Source organism: Manis pentadactyla, chromosome X, assembly GCF_030020395.1.
Source record: "Manis pentadactyla isolate mManPen7 chromosome X, mManPen7.hap1, whole genome shotgun sequence".
Lineage (NCBI taxonomy): Eukaryota > Metazoa > Chordata > Mammalia > Pholidota > Manidae > Manis > Manis pentadactyla.
The window spans coordinates 4,529,782-4,549,999 of record NC_080038.1 but is presented as its reverse complement, the minus strand read 5'-3'; the positions used below and the strand labels follow the sequence as shown (position 1 = coordinate 4,549,999).

The 20,218-nt window shown below is 43.0% G+C and overlaps 1 protein-coding gene across 2 annotated transcripts in view; it reads left to right on the top strand.

The window, feature by feature from the left end:
• The window catches only part of ANOS1 (anosmin 1), a 154,500-nt gene that overhangs the window by 70,322 nt on the left and 63,960 nt on the right, over positions 1–20,218 (top strand). The window contains exon 3 of one of the 2 annotated variants that reach the window (XM_057496178.1): positions 20,060–20,122. The exons of the other annotated variant lie outside the window; for it this stretch is intronic. Within the exon in view, the coding sequence (XP_057352161.1) occupies positions 20,060–20,122 (63 nt within the window). The remainder of the gene's footprint in view (positions 1–20,059; positions 20,123–20,218) is intronic. 2 annotated transcript variants of the gene reach the window in all.

The following is a 20,218-nucleotide window of genomic DNA, read 5'->3' as shown; positions in this document are numbered from 1 at the left end:
TTCCAAATGCTTTGTGGAAATGGGAAGTTTTGATAATTGTTGCCCCCAGTTAGATGTCTGGGGTCAGAGTGTTCAAATGAGATACAGTAAAAATATATGTGTTAAGGTGCTTGTTTGGTTCAAAAGAGTATAATGAGGGGATTTCACTAATGTCATAATTCATATTTTTCATCTGTTGTTCGTCTTAGTGGGACGCCTAGGTCTGCTTTAAAGGAACCTGGACATAGTAAGTCTGCTTATTGCTTTTAGCCAAGAGGGAATGTGTCCCCAAAGCAGGCTCCACGTAGAAACACTCTGTTCACTAAAAAGCTGGCCAATTTGCCATTTTTTATATAAGTATTCCAAAAGTCCCACAGAAATGTTACTCAAAGCAGCGCTGATGTGTGGACACACTCTGTAGACCCTAACGTTCTTGCCAAGTGTTAGTAACAATTGTTGCTTGTTTTCCTTAACGTTCTCTTTTCATCCTGTGAATTGAGAGGCGATCCCTCCTATTCTAACCTACTTCTCTTAGCATCTTGTCAGAATTTCAATCTGGGTCACATTACTGAGGAATCCACATTGTGGAGACCAGCGAGTGTCCTGACTCCGAATCGGGAGGATGTGCTCTGAATACTTCACCCAGATGGATGACGATTTGTGCTTACTTGTTCATATCTCTTACTTTACCCCGTTAGTTCTCCATGGGGGTCCCTCTGCTCTCCACCCACCTCCCAGCGCCCAGCGGACATTTGGCAATGCTTGGAGATATTCAGGGCTTTCACAAGTGCAGATGGAGGTGCTACTGACCTGAGTGTGTAGAGGCCAGGGATGTAGCTAACATCCTGCGAAGCTCAGCCCCCACAGCACGAACTCACCCAACCCCAAATGTCCTTCATGCTGAGGCTGAGAAGTCCTGCCATTTCCACAGGGTGAGCGGCCTGCTCACATAGCCGTAGGAGGTAGGACAGTTTTCTCTGCATCCTCAAACGGTTCCCCATGGGGCTCAAGTCCTAACCTGGATCTCATTAACAGCATGCAAATGCCATAAAATATATTCTCTTAAAATAGGATTCTATTTTCAAGCCTTCCCTTTTTTGGTGGGTAGAGGGCTAGCCTTGCCTTCGCTCACAACCGCAGTCTACAAAAGATAGAAAGCTCTCTAATGTAGCCAAGTAAAGATGGAAATAATAGGCATTCGTGTTTACGTTTATGTCCATGATGGGAAATAGGACATCATTTCAATGTAGCCATTCTTAGAGTATTTTCAAACCCTAGCAGCAGTTTCCAAAATCACTAGACCTGGAAAATTCCAGAGCACGTTCCTGAAGATGTCATCTTTGATTGTCTCACACACTTGTTCCTGAACGAACCAGGTTTTCCTTTGCCCTTTATTATTCACTTAAAAAAATAGCATGTATGATAGATGCACTTTGTCATCTTGCTTTTCTTCCCCAGGTAAAGATTCCCATAAGGATAAATGCCTAGATGTAGCTAGAGATAGTCTTACTCTTTTGAAAAAGTAAAGTACAGGGACTTTTAAAGCAATCTGCTTTCAAGAATCAGAGGGCATCTGTGTATTTGTTCCTGGCCCCCAACTCTGCCACCCCCAGCCCCCCACTCCACCCAAATCTTCTTGTGTAGGAAGAAAAGGTTTGTATAAAACTATTTGGTGTATTCCCAACATTCTGGATTCAGGCAGAGTTTGAGTTCATGTTTCTTTACATTAAAATCAAAAGATAAGATGGATTTCAACATAAACTAAAAAAATAAAATAGCTTCAAGATAAGGCATTCGAAAGCTGGGTGGAGAAATATGAAAAGAGGAAGCAATAGTAAAAACAAAGGATAATCCCACAAATCTGCCATACCTTAGTTAGCACAGGTCATGGATTGGAATTAAGTCCACCAAAAAGCCCAGGGGTTTTGAATGTGGGATCTGGGGGTCCACACAGTTGAAAATCCTAGTTGCCGCCTTGCCAGCACCTGAAGAAAAGACCTTTGGTCATCCTTCCGATTCAGGCAGGCATGGACATTTCTTCTGTGGGAGAGCTTGGCTGCATTGACTGCCCTCCATGGATGGGGGCTTGCACACGGCTCCCAGGTACGATTTTGCCTCAGTGCACTGCTCCCTGGAATGCCCTTGAATTGCACGTTGAGGTGCATTGGAAATGGGGGCCTCTTGTGGTGAAAGGGTTTCATTTCAGGATCACCCAGGGGAAGTACACCTAATGCAATGTGAAGGCTGCAGGGTCCTCTGCCCAGTGCCGTTCTCTTCAGCCTAAATCTTAAACAGAAGCAGAGCAGAACAATAATACAATAATATAACCCAGAGTGGGAGGGCCCGATTCACTAGCACAATGTGTGATGTACGCTTAGACTTGCGGTCACCAGTATGTTGGGATGGTACATCATTTGGCTAAATCGACTAAGTTATTGAAGTAGAAAGACTCCATGATTACAAGCTGCAAACTGCTTTTTTTTTTTTTTTTTCTCTTTCAGGCTAAGACCTGCACTGTTAGGAATCCACAAGTGAGTGCCAATTCTTGGCTTGGAATGTCTAGGATTTGTTTATTTCTCAAGAGGATCTTTTCATTTTCAAGAGGTCATTTTTTCTAGGTGACAAACAGAAAAGTCTTTCTGTTGCCCTACAAAAATAATGTAATTGCTTTCTAGAATTTTCTAGACTCGGCGCTTGTGGGTTGCTAAACATGTTGCATGAAAATAATTACTCCAAAATGAATATAAATTGAAAATACTAAGTTTTTAGGAAAGATTTCCATTTTTGAGTGGCCAGTATCTTTTTCTGGAATCAGTGTAATCTGAATTAGTTGCAATCATTTAGGTCGTGATCCTCAGAGTCAGCCTGTGTGGGGGTCACCTGGGGTCCCTGTGGACCCATTTTCTGGGCTGCTATTTCAGACCTATTTCATCTCAACCTGGTGGAGAGTGGGAGCGGGCAGGATAAAAACTGCACTACAAGAGGATGTAAATGGAGCCACACAGTGTGTGGTTTTCTGTATGTGGCATCTCTTAGTCAGTGTAGTATTTTTATGGTGTGTCTATGTGTAGCATGTGTCGGTTCTCCATTCTTTTTCACTGCCAAATAATATTCCATGTATGTTTTCATTTTGCTTATTCATTAGTTACTGTATATTTGGGTCATTTCCACTTTTTGGCTGTTATGAATAAATCTGTTATTGACATTTGTGTACAGATTTTTTTTTGTGGTGTGGATGGAAGTGGAAATATATTGGACATGTTTTATCCAGATATTTTTGCATTAAATTTATGTCTAATTTCCAGAATTGCCTGGAATAGTGTTATTAAGTGAAATAACAATATTAAACTAAACTCTGTGTTTGAACCTTTGCCCCATTGCCAATATGCACATGTCCCCCACGTAATACAACTCAAATCCCTGCTGTGAAGGCCAGAACAACACAAAACCAGAGCGGGTACCTTTCCGGAACACTAAATGCTAACCTTAATCAGGTAGTAGGCTACCTACACACATCCACACATGTCAGGTCCCTTCCATGGAGAAACATTCACTTTAACACACTGTGTAACCGAGGTCTGCATTTAATATTTACAGTAATACCTCCATAGGGCTTAAGAAATCCATGAGGATTTCCCAGTGCAATAGCACGAGTGTGTGTGTGTGTGTGTGTGTGTGTGTGTCTGGTTATGTTTACAATGACTCCTCAGAAACATAAAATATTCTTTATTGCTTTTTCCCCTCTAAAATTCCTTACTCTTTGAGCATTCCATATGTCTGCCTAGCCTCCTTACTTCTAACGTTTTCTCATGATTTTAAAATGCTGTTCTTCTGCATATACAGGCTGAGCTATTGAAGTAAATATCTAATCTTATGCAATGTTGGAGAAGGACGGATGCCCCTGTTACAGTGAGAAAACATTGCTGTGTCAAATGTAATTATTTTTAGAAAACCCACTTTGTTTCTGAACTACTGATTGGGGTCATAGTCACTGATTTAAGTCTTTAGTGGTTGACCGTACCCATTGGTTTCTGGAGTAGAGATTGTAGAGATTACTTATACAAATAATTGATATTAATCATGTCCTCTGAAGCTTTTCTTTATAGAGACTGTCTTTAGATAGAATGAGCTACTCATTACCCTTGAATAGCCAATGTCTCCTAAGAGAGCAACAAGTTTCCTGTACTGAGAATCAATTTCAAAGTTCTGTGACTTTATTGCAAGCAGAAAAAAAACCCGTAAGAAATCTGTCTTCAGTATTGCCAATAGTATTTGTTGCAGGTTCTTTCTGCTGATTAAAAAGTCTGTGCAAAAGGCTGTACTTTGCATTTTTTCTCTTTACAGGGGAGGGTGAGAAGCCGGCCTGCCAGGAGAGAAGGCTCGGTGTCTCATGGTGTAATCGAATTGATTCGCTGGGGCTCTCCGTGCGGTGGGCAGCGGTTTACGTGTGCCCACTTTCCGTCTGGTGGAGAAGGGGGTCTGCCCCTGTGCAGCCGGCTTTCCAGGGCCGCCTCCCTGTGCTCGACCCTCGACCCCCTCCCTCCTGGTGGAGACCTCAGCGAATGCAAACAGATGCCTGTTGCCAGAATGCAGGACTTACCCTGACCCTCAGCCTGCCTCACAAAGGAGGGCTCCTAGGTCCCCAGGGAAACACACCCTGCATTTTTATCACTCCGTGAAATGCGGCGTGAAAAGCCCCCTGCCTCAGGCTGCTTAGCCACGCAAGGCTGCGGGAGGGTGCGCTGGGAGGGAAGTGGGGAGCCAGCGAGGAAGACAAGTGACAGCACGGAAAGGAGGCCTTTCCCCAGCTTTGACTGTGAGGGCATCTGTGGTGTTACTCATTAACAAACAGCCACTGCATTTCCAAAAAAATAAAGCCGAGGGAAGCTCCTCATTTCGTGGGAATGACTCGCCTTAGGGGACAAATCGTGAATCTCCAGAAATGCCCAAGGGATGCTCTTTCTGCTCAGTCGTGTACTGGGCCTTGCCTGCTCTGTGCAGTGAAGTCTGAGGATGCGCCACCCACATGTACGGCTGCGACTTACTGAACTGGGAGGACTTCCTGATGTTTTGTATAAACATGTACAGATGCTTGTGGCATATTAAAGAAACAGAAGAAAAGCATGCCTCAGCATGACGTGCGCTAGTGATGTCAGGACTGAAGTGTACACGGTTCGTTCTCGGTAATGTAGCTGCGTCACATCGGTTGCTCCATGATTCTGCGGACGCGAGGGGGTTAGTCACTTTCATGAACTGGCGTGTGGACAACAACAGGAATGAATCGGGAAGAAAATAATACATCATGTGAAAAACACATGTGTTTTTTTGTCCTGCATATGCTCGGCCAGTTGGACTGTTCCATGTGGTGACTCTAAATTATATTGAGCTGGCTATTCAGATTTATGGGGTTGGTGCACCTGCTCTAAAACTTCCAAAATAATTTCACATGTGAGTGAGGCTATTTTTAAGCTCCCCGTGATGGAAGAAAGCAGTGGTTAACCAGAACAGATCTGCCATAAATACCACACATAGCTGGCATAATAGAGGGATGGCCTCATATACCTTGTTTTCTAGTGTGTGAAGTCTTACTTAGGGAATTTTTACCATTTCATAAAGCACACCACTCCATGCTGTCTTTATGAGGTAATTAAAAGATTAGTTCTACGAACGGCACAGGATATTTGGAGAAACAGAAGCTAGACCTTTTGTGTCTGATAAAGGAACATAAATTTCTTGAATAAACAGTCTACACTTTGACAGCATGCCTGCTATGCTTCTGGAAACATCCAACAATTACTCCAACGACTGCTAAGATCCCAGCTTTCCTTGCCCGAAAGCTAAAATTTACCCTGAATAGCCTTGTTTGTCATAAATCATGTATATGTCTCATCCCACGGTACAGCAGACACAATACAGGACAGATTTAGGCTGCTGAAATACGCGGCTTATTTTCACGCTGCAGACGATCAGGTCTGATGGGAACCCATCTTCCATCCCACTGGCTTTTGCTACCCATTCGTTTCCCAGTCATCATTCTGCTTTCTGCCTAGACACCCCTTTACTCAGAGAGCGTGGCCCAACTCCACGGCAAGGCTAGTTGCCCTCATCTCTGCTTCTCTCCGGTTCTCTTCCATAGCACGGCTCCCCCTGCATGATAGCAGCGTGATCAGTGGTGCCCTTCATCACACCTACGGCTGAAGCAGGAAGGCTGTCTTACATGTCCATGTTTTCTCAGGGTCTCTCAGAGTGCTGGGCACGTGGATGTGGCCCAGAAAATACGTGTGCAGGGGAAGGAGGGGACAGAGTAAAGGGCAAGTGCTACTTTGTCTTACTTTTGTTTGCTGCAGAGCACAGGGGTAGTAGGGCTATAAATGAAGCCTGGGGACGCAGTACCCAACTGGACAAGCTGTGTCTGCATTCTGTGCGTTGTTGATGGCATAGGAATGCACATCTGTCACCTTCATTGCTTGTATTGGGCAGTGTCGGCGAGGAAAACAAACCACCCCAGGTACATAAACCGGAAGGAATTCAACTGAGGGGATTGGTGCTTCTTGGACGATTGGAAGGGTTGGTGGGCACTGTGTTCCACATCTGGAAAATGACCACAGCAGTATGGAGCTGCGCCTCTTGCTCACCCTGAGGTGCCTCTGGAACAACTATCTCAGGGTTAAGACTCTTTCCCTGATGAAGCCACTCTGGGCATCCAAGCAGCTGAGGGATGAAGGCCTGAGGGCTGCAGCACAAAAATCTCAGACTTCCACGTCCAGTGGCTCTGAATAGCAGAATAGTGAACAGGCAATAGCAAACACACACAGAAACCCCAAAACCTTATGCTTCGTTTCTGCCTTAAATGCTGCTGAGGTGCATTCATTAACCCAATTGAATGGAGACTCCTAGTGGCCAGGCCATCCAGGAGACAGAGTTTTTATTTCTTCTCCCACCGGAAGGAGGGCGTGATGTTGAATGCACAGCTATGTACCTTTAACCCTCTCAATTTGTCCTACCCGGTGTGGCTGCCACTAGCTGCATATGGCTCTCTGGCTCTACAAATCTGCATGAATTAAACTTCATAAAAATTAAATATGTACCATCTTAGTCACACCGGCCACATTTCAGCTCCGCACGACCTCATGGGGCTGATGGCTACCATATGGGGCAGTGCACATGTGGACCATGTTCACCGTCACGTTGTGTTGGATAGCACTGCTCCGGAGGGTTGCAGCCGCCTACTTTCTCTGCGTTTTTTTGGGTCAGTGGAGCAACTGATGAATGAGTGGGAAAAGGACTGGAGAGAGTAAAGGTAGTGTCATTCAGCGTTCAGTTTGCTGAGTTGCGACATGCAGAACAGCAAGAGGAGACTTCCTTGGTTGGGATCTTAATAGAGTGAGGTCAGGGGGGTTATGAAGGGAAAAATGACAAAAGTCCATGTTGCCCGCAGTGTGAGGCAGTCTCTTTTGGACCCCGTGCAAAATCTTCTCAAAGACTGGGATCCTCAAACCCCTTCACTCTGACCCAAGCTTCCTGAGTTTGCTGTCGCTGCTCATTTGGATCAGGTGCATAGAAGAGCTTCGCTGTTTTGTCGCTATGCAATTTCACCAGACACCAGAACCTCAATATCACTCTTATGGGGGGAAAGGGAGACCAAAACTACCCAAGGGACACGGTGCCAACTTTGGGTTTAAGGCCAAGGAGATTCTATGCAAGTAGGGTTTCCCATCCATAACTGATAACATATTCTCTACCATGGTGTGTCTTTTTCAGCTTCTGCAAAGTGATGAATATTTCGATGCCCTTGTTGGTTTTGCGCAGACCTACCGCATCGGACCGTGTTGAAAGCACGTGTTCAGGGATGCACTAATGCCTTAGAGGCGCTTTCATGTTCACAAAGCTGGGGTGATGTGATCTGGCAGGGGAGACCAGAAACAGGAAAGTCCGTGGTCCTTTCAGGAGCACGCCAGGCCTTCCTTGAACTTGACATCTGGGACAACAAAGCCGCACAGATAAGATATTAAGCTGTCAGTGTTACAAGTTGCTTCTATCTGAAACGGATTAGCGTTGACCCTTGCTGCTTTGTCTAATTGTAAGGGCTTGCTTCATTTTTACGTTCTCTTAGATCCTACTGCAGTCATTTACCTCTCACACACATTTAATTTCTCGGACATAAGAAGTGGACACTGTATATATCTACCTATGCCATCCCTTATTGCCGATAAGAACAGTCTCATTAACCCACGGCATATACATAAGACTAGGCTCGAAGGTAGCTCTGTGAGATGTAACATAGGGGCAGAGAGCAAAACCCAAGTCCTCCTGGGATATAGGCAACATTTCCTATGGCCGGTAGCACGGGGGAAGGGACACCAGGCCACCCAGCTTGGGAATACAATTGACACAGTTCTCCAGGACTACCAATGACATGATATCTGAGGAATGTGTGTTGTTAAGAAAATGCATAGAAAAAATACATACAGAGATATATCAGCACCAGTCGTGCCTAAGCTTTTAAATGCAGCATGAAGTGAGGGGAATCCCGATCTCCCTTCAGCTTGGAGCATGTCAAGGAGTTCTTTGACCTGGGGCTCAGAGGTGTCAGAAGCACGCGGTGCAGGTTAAATCCTGGCATTCACTCGGGAGGTGGGGCTGCTCTTTAAGCCTACAGATCGCTGTGGCTGCCGAGGACGGTCTGGATAAGCAAAATCTGGTCGAACAAAAGCTTGAGATTCTGAGTTCCCAGCAAGGTCCTCCTCGATGTAGCCCCTAAAGTCCGACAGATGGCCACAGTAGGTCTCTTGAGTTGTTTTGATTACCTTGAAGCCAGTATTGGAGAAAGATGAGTGGTTGATTGGATTGTCTGCCAAAGGACATAGATGCCTCAGTCAAACGATAATAAAAAAGTGGTGGTGGTGGTGGTGCCAGAGGTGTGTGTATTTACATTTTCTGGGTTTGAAATGGCACACAGAGATAGTATTTTCTAGCCATTGTTGAGTCTGTGAGCACTCTGATTCAGTGTAATGTTTTATTTCCCCAGAGCAAAGGCTGTGTTACCGTCAAGTCCCCGGATGGGGCTTAGGTGCTGCTTGGCCGCACTTCCCTCTGAGAGTCAGTCCTTGCGTGGCTTTAAGAAAATGTTCATGTTAAGGTGGTAAACTTCCTCTTTTCAGGAAAGGGCACACACCCCTACTCTACTTCCCTGCCTCCGCCACACACAAACATCCGTTTTCCCTCCCTGGATAGGGGAAAAAATGTGGGTTCTCCTGATTTCAGAATATGATGTATGAATTAAGGCAGGAGGGGCCCGCCCTGGGGAAAGCTAATCATTATTCACGGCATGTCATGGCGGGGTGGCGACTGCAAAACGAGTAGCTTACACTCATTTCCTATTTTCATTGTGAGGTGCATTCTGCTTTGATGTTGTAAGAAGAGTTTATTGAGTACAAAGGAGGGAGGGACATTTTCAGAGGCGAATTGGACCACAGGGTTGGCTGAACTCGTTTCCTGTGTTTGATAGTGAGAAACCAAGACAGAGTCAGGATGATTGAGGTCGTGACATAACCACGGTGGAATTACCTGAGACTTCCAGGATGGCTGGCGTTGCTGGGTCCCCCACGGACTGTGGTTAACCCCCTGTTCATGGAACCTGTGAGGCCCACCTTTACAAAACCTGAAAGACTCCTGGTGAGCAGTTTGGGGGGATGGCCAGCCACCAGTCGGTGTGGGGTTGATTTCAGAGCTGAAGCCCTGGCTTCTAAATCTCCATTTCTTCCTGCCAGCCCATTGGCAACCGCTTCATTATTTTTTATATCATCTTTTGCCCATAGATATATGTCCACAATAACATTTTTTAATGATTCCTAGTGAGGAAGTTTTTGATTTGAGGTCTCAAGTGCTTAATTTTAAGATTATGTATTTATTTTGAATTCCTAATGATTTACAAAAGTCAGAAATGTTATGAGAATAATTCAGAGAACTTTCGTGTACCTTTCATCTAAATCAGGGTAGAGCACGCTTTCTGTTAAAGACAAGTATCCTTTGGCTTTTTTGCACATAAATTCTGTCATAGCTACTCAGTTCCACTGTTGTCACACAAAAGGAACCTCAGAGAATCCATGTATGGATGGGCGTGGCTGTGTTCCTACAGATTTTATTTACAAAAACAGATAGCGCGCCAGATCTGGTTTCTAGATTTACCAATCGTTAACTTTTGTCTGTGTTTGCCGTATCTGCTTCTTTGCATTTCTGTACACATATTTAGGAAAAAATGATACATATACACGTACAATTGTTATTTTATCCCAACCATTTTGCAGTGAGTCACAGTCTTCCTAAGTCTTCCCGGCTAAGTGACTCAGCATGCATCCCATACACAACTACCTGAGAATTATCGAAGGCAGGGGAATTCACTTTGACGTCATAATACCTTCTCATACACAGTATATGTTTCATCTCACCGGCTGTGCACATGATGTCCTAGTGTTGCTTCACTGGATGCAGGACCTGGTCCATCATCATGCTTTGCACATGATTGTCCCTTTGTCTTCCGTCCTCATCAGTCCAGAAGCATTCCTGAGCCTTTCTTCGTCCTTCCTGACATTTGTTAACACTAGGGGTTTTTGCAGCCTTGTAGAAGGTGTCTCATGCTGGATTTGTTTGGTATTTCCTCACAGTTCAGTTTAGGTGCTACGTTTGGGGCAGGAACCTGCCTGGGTGATGCTGTGTTAGTCCCAGTGCAGCATTGGGGGCACATGATATGAGTTTTCCCGTGCTGGGAGGTGTGACCTTTATCACTAATGAAGATGCCACCTGCCAGTTCTCCACCTAAAGGTGCCCCTTCCTTTGTAGTTACTGTCGCTTTACCTTGAGAAATAACCATGCGGATGTTAACTTGAAACTTCCCTGCTATGCTGACGTGCCATAACGGAAGATCAGGGGGACAGTCTGGGTACTCAGAAAGCATGCTTACCCTTCCAGGCAGCAGAATTCCATGACATACCCATCTCAAGGTAACTTAGTGACACCCATGCTGGTAGTTTAGGTGAGAAAGAATTGCAATGAGTGTACCATTTTCCAATAAGAACTACCTTGATTCATTTCTCTTTTACATTTTAGTGTTGTTTGTTACTAAACACTGTCCCTGAAACTGGGGTCTTGATGTCAGCCTTCCCTTCAGGGTGAAAAACAGTTGTGATAAAATGAGTCTCTGATTTGTAGATAAGCATCATGGTGGGTGAGTAATTATCCTTTGGATGTTTCAGAGAGAGTTGATTTGTGATACCAAGTGTCTAAGGGACAGCATCATTGTTCTGGGTTGGCATGCTGATCTGCTGTGGTTTAGGGCTCTGATGGCTGTTCAACTGTACTTGTATGGGATGTCTGCCAAAAGGTTTCATTATTTTGGCAAGGCACGGTTCACCTTTCAACACATTTCTATACCAAGAAATGTGCAACATTTTCTATACCAATTGCAACAATTTCTATACCAATAGAGCCGGAGGGAGTCCATGAATACTTCTAAAGGCAGTAGGGTGCACATATTTCAGGAAATATATTGGGAAAAAACCTCTACTTCCATCTAAAAATCAGATCTACGGTTTCCCAGAGAAACTCGCCTGCCATTAATTCAGAAAACAGAAATGAAATGGTCTTTGGAAACTTTTCTAGATGGCGTTATGACATGCTATGAATATATGCCCGTGTGAAATGAAAAGTCAGATTTCTTTTGTGGAACCCAGCGCTTATTCGTTACATTCAGGCAAGAATCCAGACAAAAATGTACACCTTTATTTAACCTTTCATATTCAGCAATAAATAGTTTTGTAAAAGCAGAGCATATGTCCCAGAAAATGCACGGTGCCCTAGCCTTAGACATTCAGTTCTCATTCTATCTTCTGGCCACACACAAGAACCGTAGCCATTGGCATTTTGGCAAAATTTTCAACACTTTTCAAGCAATTATTGGAGCATGCTTAAGAGGCTGGGATTAAAAGAAATTTTATTTTCTTCTTCAATTAAGAGAAAAAAAGTTAGACATCAGGAAAACATGAAAGAACTAACATTCTACATATTGGTCCTCTGGAAATGGACGGGAACCCGGTTCACCGAGCACCTACTATGTGTACATACTTTAAAAGGTTGCCGATATAATACTTCAAAGGAATCCTCTTGGGCAAATAGTATTCCACTCTTTTATGTATCAGAAAACTATGGTTCATGATAAAACTTGAGTAGGGAGAACATATTTAGCAAGTGGAAAAAGAGGGACTGTCCTCTAGGCCGGTATGACGGCAAGGATCCACGTTCTTCCTCTCGCCCTCAGCGGGATCGTCTGTTTCTGAGCCCCTCCCCTGTGTTACCCAAACACTCAAGCCCGTGCAAGCTCCAACATCAGAACTGCACCTACAGGGACATGCTGAGGGTCATCGCCGTTTTCTCACCATCTTGGAAAACCAAGTGGATCAGCTGTGCTGCTCACGAGCACTGCCGTGTCTCTCTGCATCCAAACCCTTCCGTCCTGTACGCCAGACAGTGAGATTGAATGGCCTGTGTGCAGTCACAGATGCAGCCCTGGACCTCAGTCCTGCTGCCCAGGCATTGCCTCTACGCACATGTTTTAGTTCTCAAATCTGGCAGGTGGACGGTGGGGACCAATGGCATCAAAGATTCCTTGCTCTGTGGAGTTCTGCGGTACTGCGCTGGCACCCCGGCCACTTTCCCTGGGACTTTGGTCCATCGATGATTTCCTGTTTCTCCCCTATCCTCAGTCGGACCCCCTCCACTTGATCCTTTCTTTCTGCCTCCCGGCATGTTCCAGGTCTCATGTTCATGTCTCTTCATGCATAAACCCAAAACAGAGGAAGGGAAAACATTTTGCTGAACTGGGAGATCTCATTGTTGAACTCCTGCTGCTCATAGTGCGCCTCCCCAAATCCGTCACCCCCCAGTCTTCATATTTTATGTGTGGTTGACTTGAACAACATGGATTTGAATTACATGTGTGATTTTTTTTTTCAGTATACTGGGAATTTCTTTCGGAGATTTGTAACAATTCGGAAAAAAGACCATTTTCTCTAGCTTACTTTATTGTAAGAATACAGTATAAATACAGAGAACATACAAAATATGTATACATGGTTCTCTGACTAGTTTATGTTGTCTGTAAGGATTCCAGTCAACAGTAGGCTATTAATAGTTAAGTTTTTGGGGGAGTCAGAAGTTATATGTGGATTTTAACTGTGGGGAGGTCACTGCCCTAAACTCTGCGTTGTTCAAGGGTCTCTTTCTGCCGAACTTCCTTTTGACGTGTATCCTGGACTTTGGCTTATAAATGACCGTGCCTTTTTTACCTTTCTAAACTAAAGAACTTGAAGGCAGGTTTTTTGGGCAGTTCATAGATTCAGCGGATCCATGGCTTGGTAGGTGGTAATAAATTCACCAGATGTTTATGAAAGGAATGAATGAATGTATGAATGATGTAGAGGGGAAGGAAAGGGGAACTTGTAAATGCTCATCATTAGCTTTATCCTTTCTCTAGAACTCCGTATCCACAATTCCCGATAGCTCACTGGCCATCCTTCCTGTACATTCACTGGACAACTTCTTTCAGAGCAAACCAGCAGCCATGTCTGTGAGCTTGCACCTCCACGTTTCTCACACATTTGCATTTCCTTTTCCTTTCTCCTAGCATCCTCTGTCATCCTGAGGGTGTATTGACTCTGGAAATGGTAAGGGGAAGCTTTGGAAGACATTGTAAAAACTTTTACTCTAACTGCATTTGTGGAAATCTCCCACTTTTCTAATCCATCTATTCCAACACTCAAGTCATCTCAGCACAAATCAAGGCAAAGAATTCTCCGTTCTTTGAGTATCAGTGTCTCCTCATGGAATTCCAAGGGGCATCTTTCTAGCCGTGTATTTTCCTACATCTTCTCCGCCCTTTGGCTATGAAATGTCATGCTGCTCCCTTGCCCTGCCCCATTTTGCGACCTACTAGAATATATTTATGTGCAAGTCCTACCCATCCCAAGGTAGGTCATGAGTGCTCCGATCTGTGAAATCCTCTCCAATAATTCCATACGGAAATACGTTATCACCTCTTTAGTTCCTTATGGCACGTTATTCTGCCACTTACCTTATGCTTCATTGCATTAGACTGACTGACATGCTTTTCGTCCCATGGGGACCATATACTACCTCAAGGGAGAATGAATCATTGTCACACTTCCCTCTACCTCGGTGACTGGAAGTACTTTGCACACAGGAAATATTTATCCATGTTTGTTGATGTAGCACATGGTAGTTTCAACAGGTTGAGATTGTGTGGAAGGGCTGGTTGCTTTGTTTTAACATGGGTTCTATTTATTTAGTGTAATAAAATTACAGCTTCTATTTCCTTGAGTAGTGAGCAAATGTAAAATTTCAACTGTATAGGAGCCTTCTTTGCTTCAGAATTTGTTGTGATTGCTATGTAGGTAATGTAATTTCCTTTGCTGTACTTTTATGGAAGTGTTTAGTCAAATGTAAGGTCTGAAATTTTGTGCTAAACTGTCCAGATGTTACCAGATATTACCAAGTCAGTATCAATAATTTCTCTCTTGGTCAGTACTTCAGCTCATAAGAATTGGATCCCTTTGTGATATGAAATAGTCTTAGGGCTTGTGATTTCATAAATTCCTTGGAATTTCTAGCACCTAGGCCATTCTGAACTGAAACCTCTTTGGGATCAGCATAATTTAGTAATCACATAGATTCACAAAGCACTTTCCAGTTTCCAAATCCCTTCCATGTATGTTATCTCACTAAGCCATTGTAGCATGTGGAGATAACAATAGGTCAGTGCTTTACAATGGAAATAAGGTCTCTTTGAGTGTGCCAATTCGTGGGTCCACATTCTAATTCCTGCTGTCTCAATCACAGTCAATTGCTTTCTTTCCTCAACTTCCCCAAACTGTAGTTTCCTGACTAATCTCTCTCTAAAATGTGAGAATAAAAGTACCTAACTTTACACACCTCCTAAGATTTGTTGTTAGGAGGGTCCATTGGACAAATAATTTTTAAAGGGTCCCATAAATCTGTAAAGAGTCTGGCACTCTTTCAGTAGTATTTTAATAAGTTACTATGGGTGATTGTATGCTTTCTATATTTGAATTAGCAAATTAAGGCTAAATAGCCTACATGATCTTCTCAGTTGTACATTAGTCACGAGGCAGAGATGGGGCACAGACCAAGGCTTTCCACGCCTCCATTCTGAGCCAGGTGCACTACCACAGTGCCCAAGGGTTGTTAAGCATCTAATCTGTTCTCTCATTTGCAGGCTCACTCCCATATGCCCTGTGAAAGATTATAAAAGGCTTAGCAGACATAGTCCCTTCCTAAGAGGAGTTTATAGTCAATTGGAGATAGTGTGACTTCAGTACAATTTATAGTCTCCACAAATAAGTCAAAAATAAAATGGGAGAATTCTTGGGGGAAACTATTATAAATGTTACATGTTTACAGAGAGGGAAAATCAGTGTATAGTGTGTGACAACAGCAGTCACAAATAGATAGATGCTTTGAAGCTGCTGTTGATCTGACTGGAAGACAGAATAGTTTCTCTTTAAGCAAGAAATAGAGTAACAAGGGGAAGTAGAAGGGATCTTGTGTGTGGGGAACAGAAGAGATTGGCTTCACTGAACGAAACTGATTTGAGGCTGAAGAAGGTGGATAGGCAGGATTTACTGGTTGACCAGATATTTTGAATGTAAAACCATATACTTTGGGCTGAATCTGATAATTATTGACTTATCTGAGGACTCACATAATCAAAACCCTGTTTTTAGAAGGCTTAATGGGGCCGAAACAGAACTGTTATGTGATTAGAGGAGACAGTTCTGAGTTAGCCTTAACTCTTTATCCTGGCGAAGGTGTTTCTCAGGATCAACTGTTATTACGGCTAATCCATTGCTTTTCTGTTGTATTTTGTTCAAAAATTCTCAACCTCAGTACTGTTCCCATTTAGAGGCAGATAATTTTTTCTATCACTTGGGGAGCTGTCCTGTGTACTGTAGGATGTGAAAGCAGCCTTCCTGGCCTCTACCTACTGAGGCCAGTACCTCTTCCGTCAGTTGTAACAAACAGAATCATTTGCAGACACTGCCAGATGTCCCCTGGGAGGGAAAAAAATCACTCCCATTTCAGAGCCACTTATAGGAGCAATTAAAATAGTTTACTTAGTATATTGCACTGTAAGTAAATTGCAATAAAAAAAGACCTCGACAGTGTTATGCAATGTATTGAAAAGTTGGAAAGGTTTACATGAAATCCGTACATAGCACTGCTGTGTCTGGTGGGAGTAACCAGGCAATCATGGACCAGAACTAGAAGGCAGTGAAGAGCAGTTGTTCTCTGGATGCTGGGGGAGCCCCTGCCTGTTTACCATTCTTCCGTCACTCCTGTCGTTTGTCGTTTACCCTCCCTTGACTCACTCAGTATTTCCTTGGTCCCTGTAAATATTTGAGTGTGCCAACCCTAGGTCCTGGTTATAAAAACATTTGAACTTACCAGTGAATTTATTCAACAAGTGTTCTTTGGACTGCTAGTCTATGCTAGGAATATTGCGGTCAATGTCGGTCTCAGCATTCAGGCATCGTACCTTGTAGTAGAGCATCATGTGAACACGTTTATATTACTGTGCATTTTGAAATAAAAGTTTAACACAGATGTATCATCTAAGCAAGTGATATTGCAAATACCTCTTTCCAGATTAAGTGAAAAATAATTGGTATCTACACTCCAAAGGATAATAAATGTCATTAGTTCCATGAATCTTTTTTTTCTAAGTTTCTCTGAAATTTGAAGTTTTCTTCATTGTGTTTGAAGCAGTAGCCTAGGTGGAGATTATTTCAAACAGTTCATCACTAAAATTGGAAAGCCTGAAGCACAGAATAAAATATGAGCCTTAGTTCCTGCTTTTTGGTGTAGGTGATATGGGACTGTGTCCCTCATAGTTGCGTTATTATAGTATATTTCATATTAATTGTCTGCTTATAACTGATAACTCATATCCCTTTTCCTATGGAAGTGTGATTTTGGGGTACCCTCTTTTGGCAAACTTTTTAAAAACATACTTGGAGGAACAGGACCTGTTTCTTCTTGTTTGAAGTATGAGAGAAATGGCTTTAATATTTTTTTCTGCTTGGCTTTTGTTGAAATCACTTTGCCTGGCCAAGAGCACTATAAAGAAATAGAGCTTTGGCAAATTTATCCTACAGAGAGTTATTCAAATGTCAACTCTAGCCTTTTCTTGTCAGGCAGTTTTCACAGAGGATTATTAAAAGAAAATGTTGACTGCCATTAATTACATTTTGAGATGTGTCTTCAGACACTGCTGATTACTGGTTATTGGAAACGAGGCAAACATTCAATTAAAAAAGAACTTGAGATGAATTGCATATGCCGAGGATAGACTTGGCAGACAGATTCTGGATTCACAAGAAGACAAGTGTTATGTATGGCTTCCATTAGCATCTCAGAAACATGCCCGTTTTTGTAACTGATACTTGTTTTGTATAAGGTGTTTGTTCCACAGTCTGTCAGGAATGGGTCTATCTAGAATTGTGGAGCTCTCAGAGAACTGGGACTGTTTGGTACACTGCTGTCTATGGATGTAAAAAAGCAACTGTATACATATGCAGTAGCATGTTTTTATGATTTGCATGTTCAGCAGTGACAGAAAGCAAGAATTGCAAAATTATTTTGAGATACTGTTATTAGCCCATTGGCATCAAGCAGTTTTTATATGGAATAAATGCTTGTTCCTGGATGAAATGACGAAGAGTTAACTTGTAAGTAGCTGAACGTGTGTCCATGAAAAATCCTCAGATACCTTGGGGGTGGGGGTGGGGTCTTGCTATGTCGTAGGACACTTGTCCAACAGACAGCATCTCCAGGTTCATGGAAGAGTGCCATTCAGTTCTAATGGTCTTGAGAAGGAATTAGGTCTCTGCATTCTTATTTAATGACCACTAAACTTTTTGGCTTGGAGCCAGTGTCTTAATTCAGGAGAGTGCTGAGAATCAGGCATTAGACACAACATTAGGAAACAAAACTGACTCGTTAAGGAACTCATGAAGTACATAAGGCTGACAAGTTTAGGAACTATTTCATTGCTATGAGAAACATGTTATTCTTTTAGAGTTCTTGTATTCCTGAAAAACAGCATTTGTTTTCGAACATGCTTGGGAGAAGGGAAGGAGAGGTGAGCACTAGTAAGCCTGGCACAGACTCACAGAGGTCTTGGGACAGTATCAGTGAAGAGCTCTCTAGTTTTTTAAATTAAAATATCTCAAAGTGAATCGTTCATATGCAAAATTGGAGACTATAAAATCTAAAAAATGCTTGTAAGAAATAGGTTGGTTCTTAATGAAACATGCATGAAAACGAGAGAGATACTACAAACTCTTTGTTTCCCTGAAATTCTATAGCAGTTCTTTTCTTCCTGAGCTTTACTGAGATGTAGTCGACATGTACGTCATTGTGTGGGTGTGAGGTGTACAGTGTGATGAGTCTGTACACGTGTGGATGGTGATACGTTTCCCAGAAGAAGGCAGTTCTGTTTAAAGTTTAGTAAGCATCAGAATCTCCAGGGCAACTGGTTAAAAGAGACTCCTGGGCCCGGATCCCAGGCATTCTGATGGTAGGTCTAGGGGCGGCCATGGGCCTGCATTTCTGATAGAGCCCAAGGGGGTGCCCAGACCACCAGTCATGGATTGCCATCTGAGTAGCATGGCTGTAAGGGATTGACTGCTGATACACGGGCAGAGGTCTGTTTTCAGATATATTTTTCAGTTGAAAAACTTCACAATGGTAACTGAAAATTAAGTTTCACCATAGAGTCACCATAGAGTCTTGAAGCTCTGTTTCAGAACAGGAGGTTGCTGGAAAGCAGGGTGAAAAATAATACTGGTGTATATCATGAATTCCACATTGTACATGTCTGAAAGGTGACTGGGCATTTTGATCCTAATTGGAAAATTTATCAGTAATGAAATAAAATTTGTATGGACCAACTTATTATGAGCTGTGGGAGCCAGGGTTGTACCCATATTTAGATGACTGTCACTGGACTATACATGACTATTCATTTTCACTGATTAAAAGTTGCCTTAAAATATAATTTTGAGAATCAAATCTCCATTAACATGAATGTAACATTTTAATTTCAACCGTGAGGCCTGGCTATTCTCTCTTATTTATAGCTATATATTACACATGTATATTATGTGTAATACTTTATTTGATATAATTCTATATATAGTACTATATAAATTAATCTATATACTATATATGTATATATGCTTTGTTTAATCAACAATATCATTATTATTGTTACTGAACAATGGAGCTTAGCTATTATGTTTGATTTACTAAAGTATATGTGGTGATAATTACACACACCCACACATATATATGTTCAAATTCTATTCTGATCCTGTCATGTCAGAATGTAATGTTCAGGTTTATTCAATGTATTTAAAAGAGCAGTTAAACTGCACGGGTGTTAATGCTGCCAGATGCACTGAGCTAACAATAATGTGTATCTGTACACACACACACAGGTGTGCATGTGTATGTGCATAGAGGAGATAATACAAAATATAACCCAATGTTGCCAATTTAAGAGAATTAAAATTTAGAGCATATAAAATCTAATATTCTCATAAGAAATAGATTGTAGCCAAATATTGCCAATTTAAAAGCAAGTTAATATTAAAGTCTATGAGAAAAAAACATCATCCATCACAGGAACCTTTCAAAGGTGTTTCTTCCTAACAAATATGGCCCAGCCTAGCAGGCTGCCTGGTGGCGGGTATCCCTGCTTTTCCACATGTCCAGGTTCCCTTTTCAGTTGGGATCAGTTCCTCTCTGCAACGATGCTCTTCTTAGGCCCGTGTTATTCTCAGATAACCTGAGCCACAGGTGAGCTGACTGCCTAACCCAGCGAGGACCGCGGCCTTTCCAGTCAGTAGCGGCCCCGCGTCCTTCTCCTTCGAACCTGCTTCTTACCTGGGTGTGCCTACTAATTCTCACCGTTACTCTCTCCCAGTGCCTGGAGCCCTGCAAGGAATCCGGGAGGCTGCGCGAGCACCACTGCCAGCACTTCTGTGAGGTAAGACGGCGCCGGGGCTCAGCCACGGGCCCTCCGCACACGGCCTCCCCCCGGCAGCGCCCAGCGGGGTCCTTGCAGAGAAGCACCAGACCCCTC